The 15,035-nt window shown below is 50.4% G+C and overlaps 1 protein-coding gene across 2 annotated transcripts; it reads right to left on the bottom strand.

Moving 5' to 3' along the window:
- Nucleotides 1-1,034: 1,034 nt before the first annotated feature.
- On the bottom strand, nt 1,035-13,267 carry LOC133340125 (UPF0690 protein C1orf52 homolog). 2 transcript variants are annotated; one of them, XM_061548181.1, is made up of 4 exons: nt 13,027-13,267; nt 7,026-7,141; nt 6,506-6,710; nt 1,035-1,454 (listed from the first exon to the last, which is right to left on the bottom strand). In XM_061548181.1, exons 1-4 carry the CDS (start codon nt 13,208-13,210, stop codon nt 1,204-1,206), a joined length of 756 nt encoding a protein of 251 aa, XP_061404165.1. In that variant the 5' UTR covers nt 13,211-13,267; the 3' UTR covers nt 1,035-1,203. The 2 variants fall into 2 exon arrangements, with proteins under 2 accessions (XP_061404165.1, XP_061404164.1); XM_061548180.1 differs by having other exon boundaries at nt 13,021-13,264.
- Nucleotides 13,268-15,035: the final 1,768 nt, after the last annotated feature.

The following is a 15,035-nucleotide window of genomic DNA, read 5'->3' as shown; positions in this document are numbered from 1 at the left end:
CCAACACACCGGTGTGCTGTACTAGGGACGAATTGGCATGTTCTGTTTATGTGACAACCCTTACTAGTTGGCTGTGTCGGGTGGGGGCAGGTTTTAACGACATTTATATATTTACGCAATCTAACCCAAAAACCTCTATTATGGATGTTTTATTATCTACTAACTCTATAGTAGTATCTACCAACTCGATAGCAGCATCTACCATCACAACAGCAGTGCATACCGACTTTGTGGTACCTTTCACTGCAGCAGTGCATACTGACTGTGGTAGTACCTGCTACCACTACAGCAGTGCATACCGACTATCGTGGTACCTGCTTTCACTACAGCAGTGCATACCGATTGTGGTAGTACCTGCTATCACTACAGCAGTACATACCGACTGTGGTAGTATCCTGCTATGACAGCAGTGCATGCTGACTCTATAGCACAATCTACGAACCTGACAGAGTGCTGTCCTGAGACCTAGTCCCGTGCAGAGCCCCCATCCTCGCCTAGATTGCCCAGCCAGCCGAGGTGGCAGGCAGGGGACTGGGCCGCGACCCTCCCACCCGCACCACCCCCCCACCCACTCTACAATAGTATCTAAATGCTATATTAGTATCTACCGACCCTATAGTAGTAAGTGCACACATTGGGGCGGGGGGGGGGGCATGACACTTTGAAGAGATTACCTCAGCGTTGTGTTCATTTCGTTTTGCATTTTTAAACGCGAATGAGAATTCCCCCCCCCCCCCCCCTTCCACCAATGGTGTGTGTACCCGCCAGTCAGCTTTGGCGTTCACGGAGCAACGAAAGGAAATTCATAAATAATAATGAATAGCACGAAATTGTTAATTTAACTACGTTAAAGTTGATGGATGGGAAAATGGAATAGCGCTGGCTCACCACGGGGCTCATGGTGTGGTACCTGCCTATCTAAACCCTATGGTTTGCAAGCCAAATCCTTCGCAAGTTGCATCCACACACAGACAGACTGACAAAAAAATTACGTTTATAGGTATATATAACGTCAGAATCAACGTCTGGCAGAATCGTTGTCAGAATCTTTATTGATACCCAAGAGAGGGAGGGGAAATCTAAAGATCTACAAGGCTCTTGTGCACAGATTGTGGTGAGTCTATGGGTCCCTGCGTGGTGAGTGTAGTTTGTGTGTGTGTATGTGTCGTGAGTCTAGTGAGTGTGAGTCTAGTGTGTGTAAGTCTACTGTGTGTGAGTGTGCCGCAGGATTCGTTTCTCCTCCTCCACGAAGCTGGCGTCGCGGTTGGCCTGTCCCCGCTCTCGCTTCTTCCGCTCCCTCTCCTGGAAACTCTCGGCAGGCCGGGACGACGACAGCGATGAAGACGAAGAGGCGAGGAACCCAGGAGGAGGTGGAGCCGGCGTTTGATGCGACAAGGTGGAGGCGGCGGTGGAAGCCTCAACGTGGTCACCATCGGCGTCTCCCTTCACCACGACTTTGGCAGGCGCAGAGATGGGCGGGGAGAGAGTGGGGGAATTGATGTATTAGAGCACAAAAAGATTCCTCATGTGGCCTGTAATGGCCTGTAATGGACTGTTGGGGCCAGCGCTCTTCGCGAGGAGTAGCGCCCTATGAAGGCCTGCACTGTGGCACATGACAGGTGTGGGTGGCCAGCCCCACGCCTACTACGCCAGTGGCGATGTTTACTAGACACACCAGGTACACTCATTTTGTGGCTGAGTTGACCTATGGGGGAGGCCCAGGACTGGTTCAGATGATCGTCACTGATGTTGGGCGCGAGCGGGAATCGAATTCGGGTCACCGGGTTCATAGTGCAGCGTTAGCGCTAACCACTGCGCCGCCGCTCCCCACACACACACAGACGCACACACCCACTCACACACACTCAGTCTACATCACTATAGTACACCACACAGTGCAGTATACAGTACGCTATGGAGTACATAATACAGTACACTACACTCCTATATACTACACTATACGTACACTACTATACACTACTATATACACTACACTACTATATACACTACACTATACACTACTGTACACTACACTATACACGACACTACTGTACACTCACGTTGTCATCTCGTACCGTCAGGTCGAGTACTACCTCTGGTGACATCCACGACCATCCACACTGCCGATCTCTCGCTGCCCCTCGTAGCTGGGTGAGCGAGCAGAGCCAGTGGTGATCTTGAGGTCGTCAATCCACCTCCTCCCGGGGTCGACCTCTGCGCCCCCCCATACTACCCTCACCGTTCCCGAGCAGGACCGATGATTCCTCTTGTCCAGAGGTCCTCGCAACGTTGCCCAAAGTTTGTCCAGGTTCTGCTTCGCCAGTAAGAAGGGGGGGACGCCGATCTCCCTCAGGACGGATGGTGTTTGATATTTTAAGGTCCGTGGTATCGGCAGCATCGCTCGGCGTCCACGGCTCGCATCCATAAAGGGTAACAGGGGAGCTTTGAGAAGCCTCTTCTTGGCATTCATGGTAGTGCCCCCTTGTCTCTCCATATCCGTATCCGATTGAGCTGTGGACGTGGCCATTCTACGGAGATCTGGCCGCCTTCCTCATCTCGTGGCTAAACTCCCCATCTTTGGCAATCAGCGAGCCCGGGAGTAGAAAGTTCTTCACGGCTTCGGTTGATTCATTGCCCAGGCCGGATAAGTCAAGCTGTTCTGTCGCCGTCACCTTCGCCTTTTGGCGTCGACCCTCAAGCCATCGTCTGGTGGACTCTCTTCACACGTAATCCACGTCACTTCACGGGCCACACAAATAAAAAAAAAGCTTTGCTGTGGTCAATGCAGCAAAGGCACGGCTGCTGCCGGTATATTTTGTCTGACCTTTTGCATTGTCCGTCTGATGCTCGCAATGCGCCCCCCCCCCCCTTGCATCCAGTAGTACTCATGCTCCACAGCCTCTCCATGATATGTTGAATCGTCAGCAAAACCTTTTTGGGTATGGGCTACGGCGGGAGTCATAGTGGGGTTGTTAGAACGTTATCTGGGGGTCGCCTGTCTTAAGTATAGGTGTACTAAATTTCGATTTAAAGCTTTCATGACTGCAGGGATTAATCTTCTTGGTTCTTTCGGTAAAGTCACGTAGAATGGAAATAATAAAATAATAAAAATAAAACATAATAAGATAATTCTCACGACGTTTCGGCCACAACGCAAGCAGCCGTCCTCAGGTGAAGAACAGGTCTGTCAGAAAGACAGGTCTGTCAGAAAGACAGCGTCTGAATGAACACCACCAGGCTTGGCAGCGTATATTTAAGCTGGGTTGGAGGGGGAAGAGTGCCTTGACAAAGGAATTTGCATATCCAGCTGAAATATACGCTGCCAAGCCTGGTGGTGTTCATTCAGACGCTGTCTTTCTGACAGATCTGTTCTTCACCTGAGGATGGCTGCTTGCGTTGTGGCCGAAACGTCGTGAGAATTATCTTTTCATGTTTTATTTTTATTATTTTATTATTTCCATTCTACGTGACTTTACCGAAAGAACCAAGAAGATATAGGTGTACTAGTTCATAAACATCTGTCTGTCTTCGCCAGGCGAAATGTTTCAATGAATATAATAATTAACCTGATCATGATTTTGTTTGCAATGTTTATCAACGATCAGACACTAACATCTACGACATTGACGACTTGATTCGACTTCGTATAATTATTTAAAGATGTGCCCATCGAAAGCCGCTCGATTTAAAGATTCAGTTCGTTTTGTTATTTGAGAAATAACAAAATGAATGAACGTAAACTACTCTATGAGGGAAAGCTCTCCTATATTTTACCATTATTGAATTATTTGAACATCATAAAATGCTGATTTTTTTTCATAAAAAACGCTTGAATACGAAATCTCAAATACAATATAAAATATGGAACGATGGTTCTCGCTTTCATTTTAATTGCTGTTTAACGCTCTGTTAAACAAAACAAAACCCGTAATCTTATATTTTGAATGGTTTCTGAATGATACCACACACAAACGTGTTTATGGGGCACTTCAAATCGAGATTTGGGGACCTTAAATAAAAAATAAAATCTCGGACTTTCAAAAATATCCTGTTGTTTAATCTTAATTTTGGAGCTTTCGTGACGGCAGGAATTGGTTTTTTCGGTAAAGTCACGTATAAAGATAAAATAATAAATTAAATAATAGCATACGACGTTTCGATTGCAACACAAGCAATTATCATCAGGTATAATGAAATAGCAACATAAAATCTAACCAGAAAACTATAGCCAGACATATAAGCAGATACATAGAGAGAGCAACACAGGTACAGAGAGGGGGATCGTCTCTTGGTGATATCTGTCTGCTTATATGTCTGTCTATAGTTTTCTGGTTAGATTTTATGTTGCTATTTCATTATACCTGATGATGATTGCTTGTGTTGCAATAGAAACGTCGTATGCTATTATTTAATTTTTTATTTTATCTTTATACGTGACTTTACTGAAAGAACCAAAGAATAAATCCTGTTGTTTGTGTACCAAAAGCTACCTGTGTGTACCAAATGTCAGCTGTCTACCTTGTTGTGAAGTACCCGAGAGCTTTTTGAGACTAAGTATAGATGAAGGTCTGTATTTATATAGATAGATATAAGATAGATGTGTCCTGTTGTTTGTGTCCCTACAAGCTACCTGTGTGTACCAAAGGTCAGCTTTTATCTTGTTGGGAAGTACTCTACAGTTTTTTTAGACTACATACAGATTAAGGTCTTAATTTATATAGATATAAGAAATATTTTTCTCCCGTTGTTTGTGTCCCTACAAACTACCTGTGTGTACGAAATGTCAGCGTTCTACCTAGAACTGTTTGAGACTACGTACAAATTAAGGTCTTCATTTATAGACATAGATAGCCGATATATTTTTATCCCCTGTTGTTTGTGACGTAAAAGCTACCCGTGTGTACCAAATGTCAGCGTTCTACTTTGTTGGGAAAGTATGCTACAGCCTTTTCGAGACTACGTATGGACCGAGGTCTTTATTTTACACATGACGCTGAACGCGTCCGGCCTCTGGGCCACTTGCCACTGGACCCAAATCTGTTGGCACTAAACTGTGGGCTGCATCTTAAAATAGCCTCATCTCCTGCCCCCTCCCCTCCTTGAGCTCAATGGGGTCTGCCACTGACCCCCCCCCCCCCCCCGGGGGCTCTGTTGTTCGTTGGCTGCTCCTTCGGGGCTCAGCCAGCACACTTCATGCTCAGTCGCAGGAGGTTCTCTTTCGTACTTTCCCGCACAACATTGTTTCGTTAATCCTTTTGTCTACCGCATACCGCATCCCTGTCTATTCTCTCTTCTTCATATTCTTCTTCGTCTTCTCCTTCGTCTTCTCCTTCTCCATCTTCTTATTTTCCCTTCTTCATCTTCTCGTTCTTCTCCTTCTACTTCTACTTCTCGTTCTTCTCCTCCTCGTTCTCCTCCTTCTCGTTCGTCTTCTTCTACATCTTATTATTTTTCCTTCTTCTTCGTATTCTCCCTTCTCCTTCATATTTTTCGTGTTCTTCTTCTCCTTAACAATTCTCCTTTCTTCTTCATCTTCTTCTTTGTCTTCGTATTCTTCCAGAATATCCTCCCAATGGCATTCTTAAGGCCACCTACTCCTGGGGTAAGACCTTCCAGCGACCTCTCTGAATTTCTTGAAGGAGTCCTCTCATCCCTTCCCGCTCCGCTGTCGTCTTTAGGCGTGAAGGGGGCTCCTCCGACGCGTTCTTCTTCCTCACCTCTCCGTTGCTCGGTCGCCGCAATTCCACGTTCAATTACTCAACTTGCTCGAGGGGCTCTGCGCTCGCCCGTGGCCATTGTCTTCCCTGTTCTGTCGGCCATCGCCGCTGCGTCTCGCGACAGACTTTTTTTTGCTCTCTTTCTCTCGGCTTTTTTAGCCGATGCGTTGCGGAACCTTTGCACTCGCCGCGGTTCCCTTTTGTGTCTTACGTTTCCGGGTCGCGAATATTTTGCTGGCGAGTGGAACAGAAGTCTATTTGCCGTTGCCAGCGTCTGCGCGAACCTCCACCTCGTTGTGGGTTGACCCCGCCGGGTGGATGGAGCACACAAGCCCCTCCACTGCCACTACACTACTATACACTACACTATAAACTACACTACTATCCACTACACCACACTACTATACACTACACTATAAACTACACTAATATACACTACACTATAAACTACACTACTATCCACTACACCACACTACTATACAATACACTACACTATAAACTACACTAATATACACTACACTACTATGCACTACACTATTAAACACTACACTGAACACTACACCACACACTACACCAATATATACTTACACACTACACCACTAATGACACCACTATACACTTACACACTACACTATACACTACACAATACACCACTATACACTTACACACTATGCCACACACTACACCACTATACACTTACACACTACACGGTACACTACGCCAAATGCCATTCCGAGACCAACCGACCCACCGACCGACCACCACCACCACCCCGCCCCGGTGCTCACCACCATCGTATCCATCCGTGCGGGTGCAGGAGGCGGCCTCCTTGGCCTTCTCTTCCTCGTCGTCGCGGTACATCTGGGACCAGCGCACGGCCAGGTCGGGCCCAGTGGGGGCTGCCCGCTTCACCGAGGCCGCGGCAGGGGAAGCCGCCGCCGCCGCCGGAGCACGGGCGGCGGTGGAGAGCCACGGCTTGAACTCTCGGGGGGGCTAGTAGGGGGGAGGGGGGGGTGGGTGAGTGGGTGGGTGGGTGAATGAGTGAGTGGGTGGGTGAGTGAATGAGTGAGTGGGTAGGTGGGTGAGTGTGTGGGTGAGTGAATGAGTGAGTGGGTGGGTGAGTGAATGAGTGAGTAGGTGGGTGAGTGTGTGGATGAGTGAGTGGGTGAGTGAATGAGTGGGTAGGTGGGTGAGTGTTTGGGTGAGTGTCTACACTACACTATACACTATACTAAGCACTATACTAAAAAAACTACTGCACTACACACTACACTATACCCTGGTACCAGGCTAGGTGCACCACCCCACCTCCTCAGGCCCTTTGACGGCCCGCCGCTCCCAGTCGATGTGTCCCCTGTAGGGGTTCTGCAAGAAGCTCGGCTCCAGCACGCGGCTCAACAGCACAGCGGGTGACGGGAGGCGGCCTAGACACACACGGTGACACACACACATACAGTGACACATACAACAACAACAACCGCCATTCGCCACTAAGTGGCGGTGACATCACCACGATGCTTGTGCCAGGCTATGTGCACCTTGAAGCCACGTGAAGTGTCAAACGCCCGCTGGTAGGAGGTCACGGGGCAGACCCAGATGCCACAGGTCGACTGACTGAGACGACTGGCTGACGCACCACATGTGCCCGCTACTGTGCCAACTTGCTGTGCTTTAGCCACCTGGCACTCCGCTCGTTGTTGTGAGCATTGCTCCTCCGCCCTCCGTTGTTGTTGGAGGGCGACTGCCTCCAACTGCCCAGTAGCGTCCTTCACGAGCCTCCTCCACAGAGGCCGATCTTGACACCGCTGGTACTAGTCATTGGCAAGTCCACTCAGCTCCACATCCTCCTGTACCACATCACTCCATCAGTCACGAAAACTTCAGATCTAGATTATGACTCCATCTCTTCTCCAGCCCGTGCCGCGCCCGTTTCGCCCTCTCGATCCGGCTGAACAAAATCTGTTTAGACATGCGGTGGCTGGGCATGCGGGCTACATGGCCCAGCCAACGCAGCCTTGCCTGCTGGAGCTCACCGATGGGATTTTGTCCAGATCTTTCAAGGATTTGTGAGCTCCTCACGAAATCCACCCTGGTTAAACCCAGGATGGATCGTAGGCAGGCCAGCCTAAATGTTTCTAACCGGCGGGGTCTAAGTTTCGCAAGAGTAGAGAAGGGAGGGAATGACCGTGGTCGAGAAGACATGAAGCTTCGTGCGGAGCGACAGACCAGGTAGCTTCCACACAGCATTATGCAACCGATGAAAAGATAATGCCGCTCGACTGATTCGGAGTGAGACCTCTGTTGTTAAACCTATGCCGGTCATGAGCACACTGCCCAGGTATGGGAAACTCTCCACTCTCTTCACAACTGCCTTATCACCAATTGGGAGTTGTGGGGGTGGAGTGTCCAATGGTACAAAATACCCAGGCAGGTGCTTAGTTTTGGTGGGGCTGTTGGTAAGGCATGGCCTCTTAGTGACAAGCTCCAGGTTCAGCAGCAGCACCTCCAACTACTCCTCTGAGTGAGCAGCAATTACCAGATCATGGGCATACATAACATGGCTGAGCAATAGAGAGCCATCTCTTGACCGCAACCGGACATCGATCAGCCTCCCATTGTACTGTACCAGATGGAAATTCCTCCGGTACAGCTATTGAAGGCTTCACGAACTACGCGGTCGAAATAGATGTTAAATAATGTGGGAGCCAGAGGACATCCCTGTCGCACCCCAAGTTGTACAGGGAATGGCTCCGACTCCCAGCCACGTGGTTTTACCTGGGCCCGGAAACCATCATGAAGGTCCTTAATGATCGTGAGCAGAGGGTCAGGGACTCCAAAAGCATGAAGAACAACCCAGAGCCCAGGCCTACTGATGGTATCAAAGGCCTTGACCAGGTCAATAAAGCAGAGATGTAGGTCTTGTTGGAATTCCCTATACCTCTGCTGTAGCAGACGGACAGAAAATATGGCATCTGTGCAGGACCGCCCTTTCCTGAAACCGCATTGGGGCTCCGCAAGCCTCTCCTCAGCGTGCCTAGCAAGGTGATGTTGAATAATCATTGCCAGGACCTTTCCCGGCACACTGAGTGAGATGCCCTTGTAGTTGTTACAGTCTGTGCAGTCCCCCTTCTTGAAGAGGGGGACCACCAGGGCATCCTTCCAGTCCTGCGGAACCCATCCAGTAGTCCAGACTGTTGTTATGATGTCATGTAGGGCAGTCTGTGCACAAACGCCACGTCATCTCTGCCCGGTGCTTTTCCTGGTCTCAGACTCTGGATCGCCTTCAGTACTTCCTCAACAGATGGCACCTCAGCCAGCCACTCACAGGGGGTGACTTCCTCCAATGTTTGAGGCAACGCAGCCTCGGCAGGGTCATCCCCACTTTTTCCCACATTGTTATCCAGGCTGAGGGATGTCCCCTCCCCCAGGACCTCACATAAATGCTCAGCAAATCTGCAAACCTGTTCCTGGGGGTCAGAGATTGGATCACTGTTCTTTCCCCTAATTATGGTAATAGGTGTGGCACTGCAGGTAACCTTTTTGATGGAATTAAAGAGCGATTTGTGATCGCGGGCCATTGAGGCAGACTCCATCTCCTCAGCAACCAGTGACCACTACCCATCCTTGCAACGCCTCATGGCTCTCCGAACCTCAGAACGAAGGCTGCGATCCTCATTCTCCGACGTGGGATGCTGTAGCCGATGAGAGTGGGCCTGTCGCTTTTTCTCAGCCAGCTTGTACACCTCATGTCAGCCAGGGTCTCTGGGGAGGTCTGATTCGTGTACCCAAAGCAGCCATTGCAGCTGCATGAGCCACAGTCCTAAACCTCGGCCATTTACCCTCGGCATCAGGAGGAGTGGGGGACGATGCCAATCCCAGCTGCAAGCTATTATGAAATTCCCGCTTGCAACTTTCATCAGCTAGCTGAGACCAGTCCACTAAGGGTTTGAATGGGGCCCTGGGTGTACACCCACAACCGGAGTGGAAGAATGGCAGGTGCATCTTACAGATGACAAGCCGATGATCAGTGGGCAGATCAGCTCCACGGTAGGTCCTGGTGTCAAGGACATGGACCCGCATCTGCTGTTCCATCAGTACCTAGTCCAATAAATGTTATTTGCTTGGACCCAGCATGCATCCATAATGTTGTGTGGATGCACCGATGCCAGAAAAGCATGTTGGTAATTACAAGCCCATGGGCCGCACCAAAGTCTAGTAGCCTCCTACAGTTGTTATTGAGCTGGTCTGGCCTATGCCTTCCAATCACTCCCGACCAGGTGCCAGCATCATGATCAACTCGGGCATTGAAGTCAAGATGACTCTATCCCGAGGGGCCACTTTAGCTTGCATCTGTGACAGGTCATAAAAGGCATCTGACTCATTGGCCTTGCGTGCATCCGTGTTCATCTTCGGTGGGGGAATAAGCAACCACCACCACCATTCCTCGCCTCGTAGACACAGACAGACACAGACACTCAGACACACACAAATAGACACATATACATAGGAGCAATTGCTGTTAGTAGCACATACACAGTGCGCTCACCACTGCACCACCACTCCCCACTCACACACACACACAGTGCTCTAACCACTGCACCACCACTCTCCACTCATATGCAGTGCGCTAACCACTGCACCACCACTCCCCACACACACACAGTGCGCTAATCACTGCACCACCACTCCCCACTCACACAGTGCGCTAACCACTGCACCACCACTCCCCACTCACACAGTGCGCTAACCACTGCACCACCGCTCCCCACTCACACACACAAAGTGTGCTAACCACTGCACCACCACTCCCCACTCACACAGTGCGCTAACCACTGCACCACCACTCTCCACTCACACACACAGTGCGCTAACCACTGCACAACCACTCTCCACTCACACACACACACAGTGCGCTAACCACTGCACCACCACTCCCCATTCACACACAGTGCGCTAACCACTGCACCACCACTCCCCACTCACACACAGTGCGCTAACCACTGCACCACCACTCCCCACACACACACACTGCGCTAACCACTGCACCACCACTCTCCAATCACTCATACACTGCGCTAACCACTGCACCACCACTCCCCACACACACACTGCGCTAACCACTGCACCACCACTCTCCAATCACTCATACACAGTGCTAACCACTGCATCACCACTCCCCACTCACACACACAGTGCGCTAACCACTCCACCCCCACTCCCCACTCCCACACACAAAGTGTGCTAACCACTGCACCACCACTCCCCACTCACACAGTGCGCTAACCACTGCGCCACCACTCTCCACTCACACACACAGTGCGCTAACCACTGCACAACCACTCTCCACTCACACACACACACAGTGCGCTAACCACTGCACCACCACTCCCCATTCACACACAGTGCGCTAACCACTGCACCACCACTCCCCACTCACACACACAGTGCGCTAACCACTGCACCACCACTCCCCACACACACACACTGCGCTAACCACTGCACCACCACTCTCCAATCACTCATACACTGCGCTAACCACTGCACCACCACTCCCCACACACACAGTGCGCTAACCACTCCACCCCCACTCCCCACTCCCACACACACAGTGCGCTAACCACTGTACCACCACTCCCCACTCACACACAGTGCGCTAACCACTGCACCACCACTCCCCACTCACATACAGTGTGCTTACCACTGTACCACCACTCCCCACTCACACAGTGCGCTAACCACTGCACCACCACTCCCCACTCACACAGTGCGCTAACCACTGCACCACCACTCCCCACTCACACAGTGCGCTAACCACTGCACCACCACTCCCCACTCACACAGTGCGCTAACCACTGCACCACCACTCCCCACTCCCACACACAGTGCACTAACCACTGCACCACCACTCCCCACTCACATACAGTGTGCTAACCACTGCACCACCACTCCCCCCACACACACACAGTGCGCTAACCACTACACCACCACTCCCCACTCACATACAGTGTGCTAACCACTGCACCACCACTCCCCACTCACACAGTGCGCAAACCACTGCACCACCACTCCCCACTCACATACAGTGTGCTAACCACTGCACCACCACTCCCCACTCACACAGTGCGCTAACCACTGCACCACCACTCCCCACTCACATACACAGTGCACTAACCACTGCACCACCACTCCCCACTCACACACACACAGTGCGCTAACCACTGCACCACCACTCCCCACTCACAGTGCGCTAACCACTGCACCCCCACTCCCACAGTGCGCTAACCACTGCACCACCACTCCCCCCACACACACACAGTGCGCTAACCACTACACCACCACTCCCCACTCACACACACAGTGCGCTAACCACTACACCACCACTCCCCACTCACATACAGTGTGCTAACCACTGCACCACCACTCACACACACACAGTGCGCTAACCACTGCACCACCACTCCCCACACACACACAGTGCGCTAACCACTGCACCCCCACTCCCACAGTGCACTAACCACTGCACCACCACTCCCCACTCACATACAGTGTGCTAACCACTGAACCACCACTCCCCCCACACACACACAGTGCGCTAACCACTGCACCACCACTCCCCACACACACACACACACAGTGCGCTAACCACTACACCACCACTCCCCACTCACATACAGTGTGCTGACCACTGCACCACCACTCCCCACACACACACAGTGCGCTAACCACTGTACCACCACTCCCCACTCACATACAGTGTGCTAACCACTGCACCACCACTCCCCACTCACACAGTGCGCTAACCACTGCACCACCACTCCCCACTCACATACACAGTGCGCTAACCACTGCACCACCACTCCCCACTCACATACAGTGTGCTAACCACTGTACCACCACTCTCCACTCACATACACAGTGCACTAACCACTGCACCACCACTCCCCACTCACACAGTGCGCTAACCACTGCACCACCACTCCCCACTCACACACACAGTGCGCTAACCACTGCACCCCCACTCCCACAGTGCGCTAACCACTGCACCACCACTCCCCACTCACACAGTGCTCTAACCACTGCACCACCACTCCCCACTCACACACAGTGCGCTAACCACTGCACCACCACTCCCCACTCACATACATACAGTGCGCTAACCACTGCACCACCACTCCCCACTCACACACAGTGCTCTAACCACTGCACCACCACTCCCCACTCACACACAGTGCGCTAACCACTGCACCACCACTCCCCACTCACACACACAGTGCGCTAACCACTGCACCACCGCTCTGTGTACCTCCACCACCATCACCACCACCTCCCCTCTGCTCCGTGCAGAGCCGTTTCGCTCCACCGCCACCGCCTCCTCCTGCACCTCCTCCTCGTCCACCCTCCTCCTCCTCCTCGTCGCTGCTGCTCCCGTCGCTGTCGTTGGAGGAGGCGGCCAAGACGAAGAATGACAGCGGGTCAGGCAGCTCGCCCGCCATTGCAGGCGGCAAGTGGCGATGTCGGTGGTGAGGAAGACGACGACCTCATGAATATTCATGAGGTCTTTACTATTAATGACGTTTGGGAACCGGTTCCCCATCTCTTAACATTGCCCATAGACTTCCTATGGGAACCGGTTCTCTATTTCTAAACATGGCCCAACAACTATGGCCCAGTGTTTATAGATAGGGAACATCTCTTAACATTGCGCATAAATATTCTTGGTTCTTTCGGTAAAGTCACGTAGAAGGAAAACAATAAAATAATAATAAAATTTGCCGATAAACTTCTAATGGGAACCGGTTCGCTATCTCTTAAAATGGCCCATTGATTTCCTATGGGAACCGGTTCCCCATCTCTTAACATGGCCCCATGTTAACAGATATGGAACTAGTTCCCTATTTCTTAACATGGCCCATAGAAGGGAAGTAATAAAATAATAAAAATAAAACATAATAAAATAATTCTCACGACGTTTCGGCCACAACGCAAGCAGCCGTCCTCAGGTGAAAACCAGGTCTGTCGAGGCGACAGCGTCTGAATGAAACAGCACACGAGCTTGGAGCATGTATATATAAGCTGGGCGCCTTGACAAAGGACTTTGCATATCAAGAGGAATTTAGAATATTTATGGGACATGCAGGAATGTGATTAGTACTACATATGCATGTGCATTATGCAGGATTAACAGCATCAAAGGGAGAGGATATGGGAAATGCAGGTATGTGAATAGTACTAATTCAGCATCAAAGGGAGGGGATAGGGGTAGCATTAATAAAGGGAAGGAGTGTTAATAGTATGTAGCTGCAGTAACTAAAACCTACACGTAAACAACTAAAGTATAAACTACATAGTATCATCAGTATACTTACTATACTCTACAATAAGCTGAGTTACTAACAGTAAGTACTACATTACAATTCTACGTCGTAAAAATTATATAATTTGCTTCCATCTAAACTTTATTCTCTTACATCACACGAGTCTACACCGTGCTATATACTGCCATAGACAAACCCAACGTTAAATTATATACTGTATTGCTATAAACCACCCTATACCCTATACCTTATACATTTTAATATAACACTATGTATTATTCTACCCACCCTAATGTGTATCACACTGCTATATATTTACTATACAATTACGATACTATATATTACTTTGTACATTGTATTAAGCATATAAATGTTATACTATTTGTTATTATACACTGTACCATTGACCGTCGTGTCAATGGGTGAGTCGTGGGAGGAAACTTGCAGCGGAGCAAAGAATCCATTCCCTGCGGAGAATACAATGCCAGTGAGTGGAACGCGGTCTGAAAGTCACCGTAAACGTGAACACAATCAGTTAAGATCCGAAATGGTTTATTACGTCCTTCCAATGATTGCTAAGCCAGAATCCATCTTCTCGGTTTAAATTGTCTCTGTGTTTGTATATTTTAATTTTAAGTTAATTCACAGAGCCGCAGTGCCATTCGGCCTGGGGAGGATCCGCCAATTCCCCAGCGCTGGGAAACCATGAGACCTCCCCATGAGGGGGGGTTCTCGGGTGAAAACCCAGGCGCCGAGAGACCCTCCCACGAGGTCCTACGTGGGGGTACGTCTGTGCGTTCGTGTGAAGGGTTGCGAGGGGGAGCAGCACCGGCAGAGCTGCTTCATTGCTGTGGCATCACGCAACACTTAACACAGCACCACCCAGCACAGCAGCCAGCACTGCCGAGCTGTCATCTCATGAATCCCCGTGTCTCCCCGCACCTCCCCCCGGCCAACTCCGAGCTGCCCCTCTCCCCCGTGCCCCCCCTCCATCCTCAAGCCC

The sequence above is a fragment of the Lethenteron reissneri genome, unplaced genomic scaffold, assembly GCF_015708825.2.
Source record: "Lethenteron reissneri isolate LAM-NWPU_2019-01 unplaced genomic scaffold, ASM1570882v1 scaffold_78, whole genome shotgun sequence".
Classification (NCBI taxonomy): Eukaryota; Metazoa; Chordata; class Hyperoartia; order Petromyzontiformes; family Petromyzontidae; genus Lethenteron; species Lethenteron reissneri.
This window is presented reverse-complemented; position numbering and strand designations above follow the sequence as displayed.

What these genes read in the sequence shown, in the direction of transcription:
- LOC133340125 (XM_061548180.1), bottom strand. Translation starts at nt 13,210, where the DNA reads ATGGCGGGCGAGCTGCCTGACCCGCTGTCATTCTTCGTCTTGGCCGCC. An exon ending in CCGTCAAAGGGCCTGAGGAG is followed by an intron (nt 6,711 to 7,025) that starts GTGGGGTGGTGC and finishes CCCCCCTACTAG; the next exon opens with CCCCCCCGAGAGTTCAAGCC. An exon ending in CACGGATGGATACGATGGTG is followed by an intron (nt 1,455 to 6,505) that starts GTGAGCACCGGG and finishes CGCCTGCCAAAG; the next exon opens with TCGTGGTGAAGGGAGACGCC.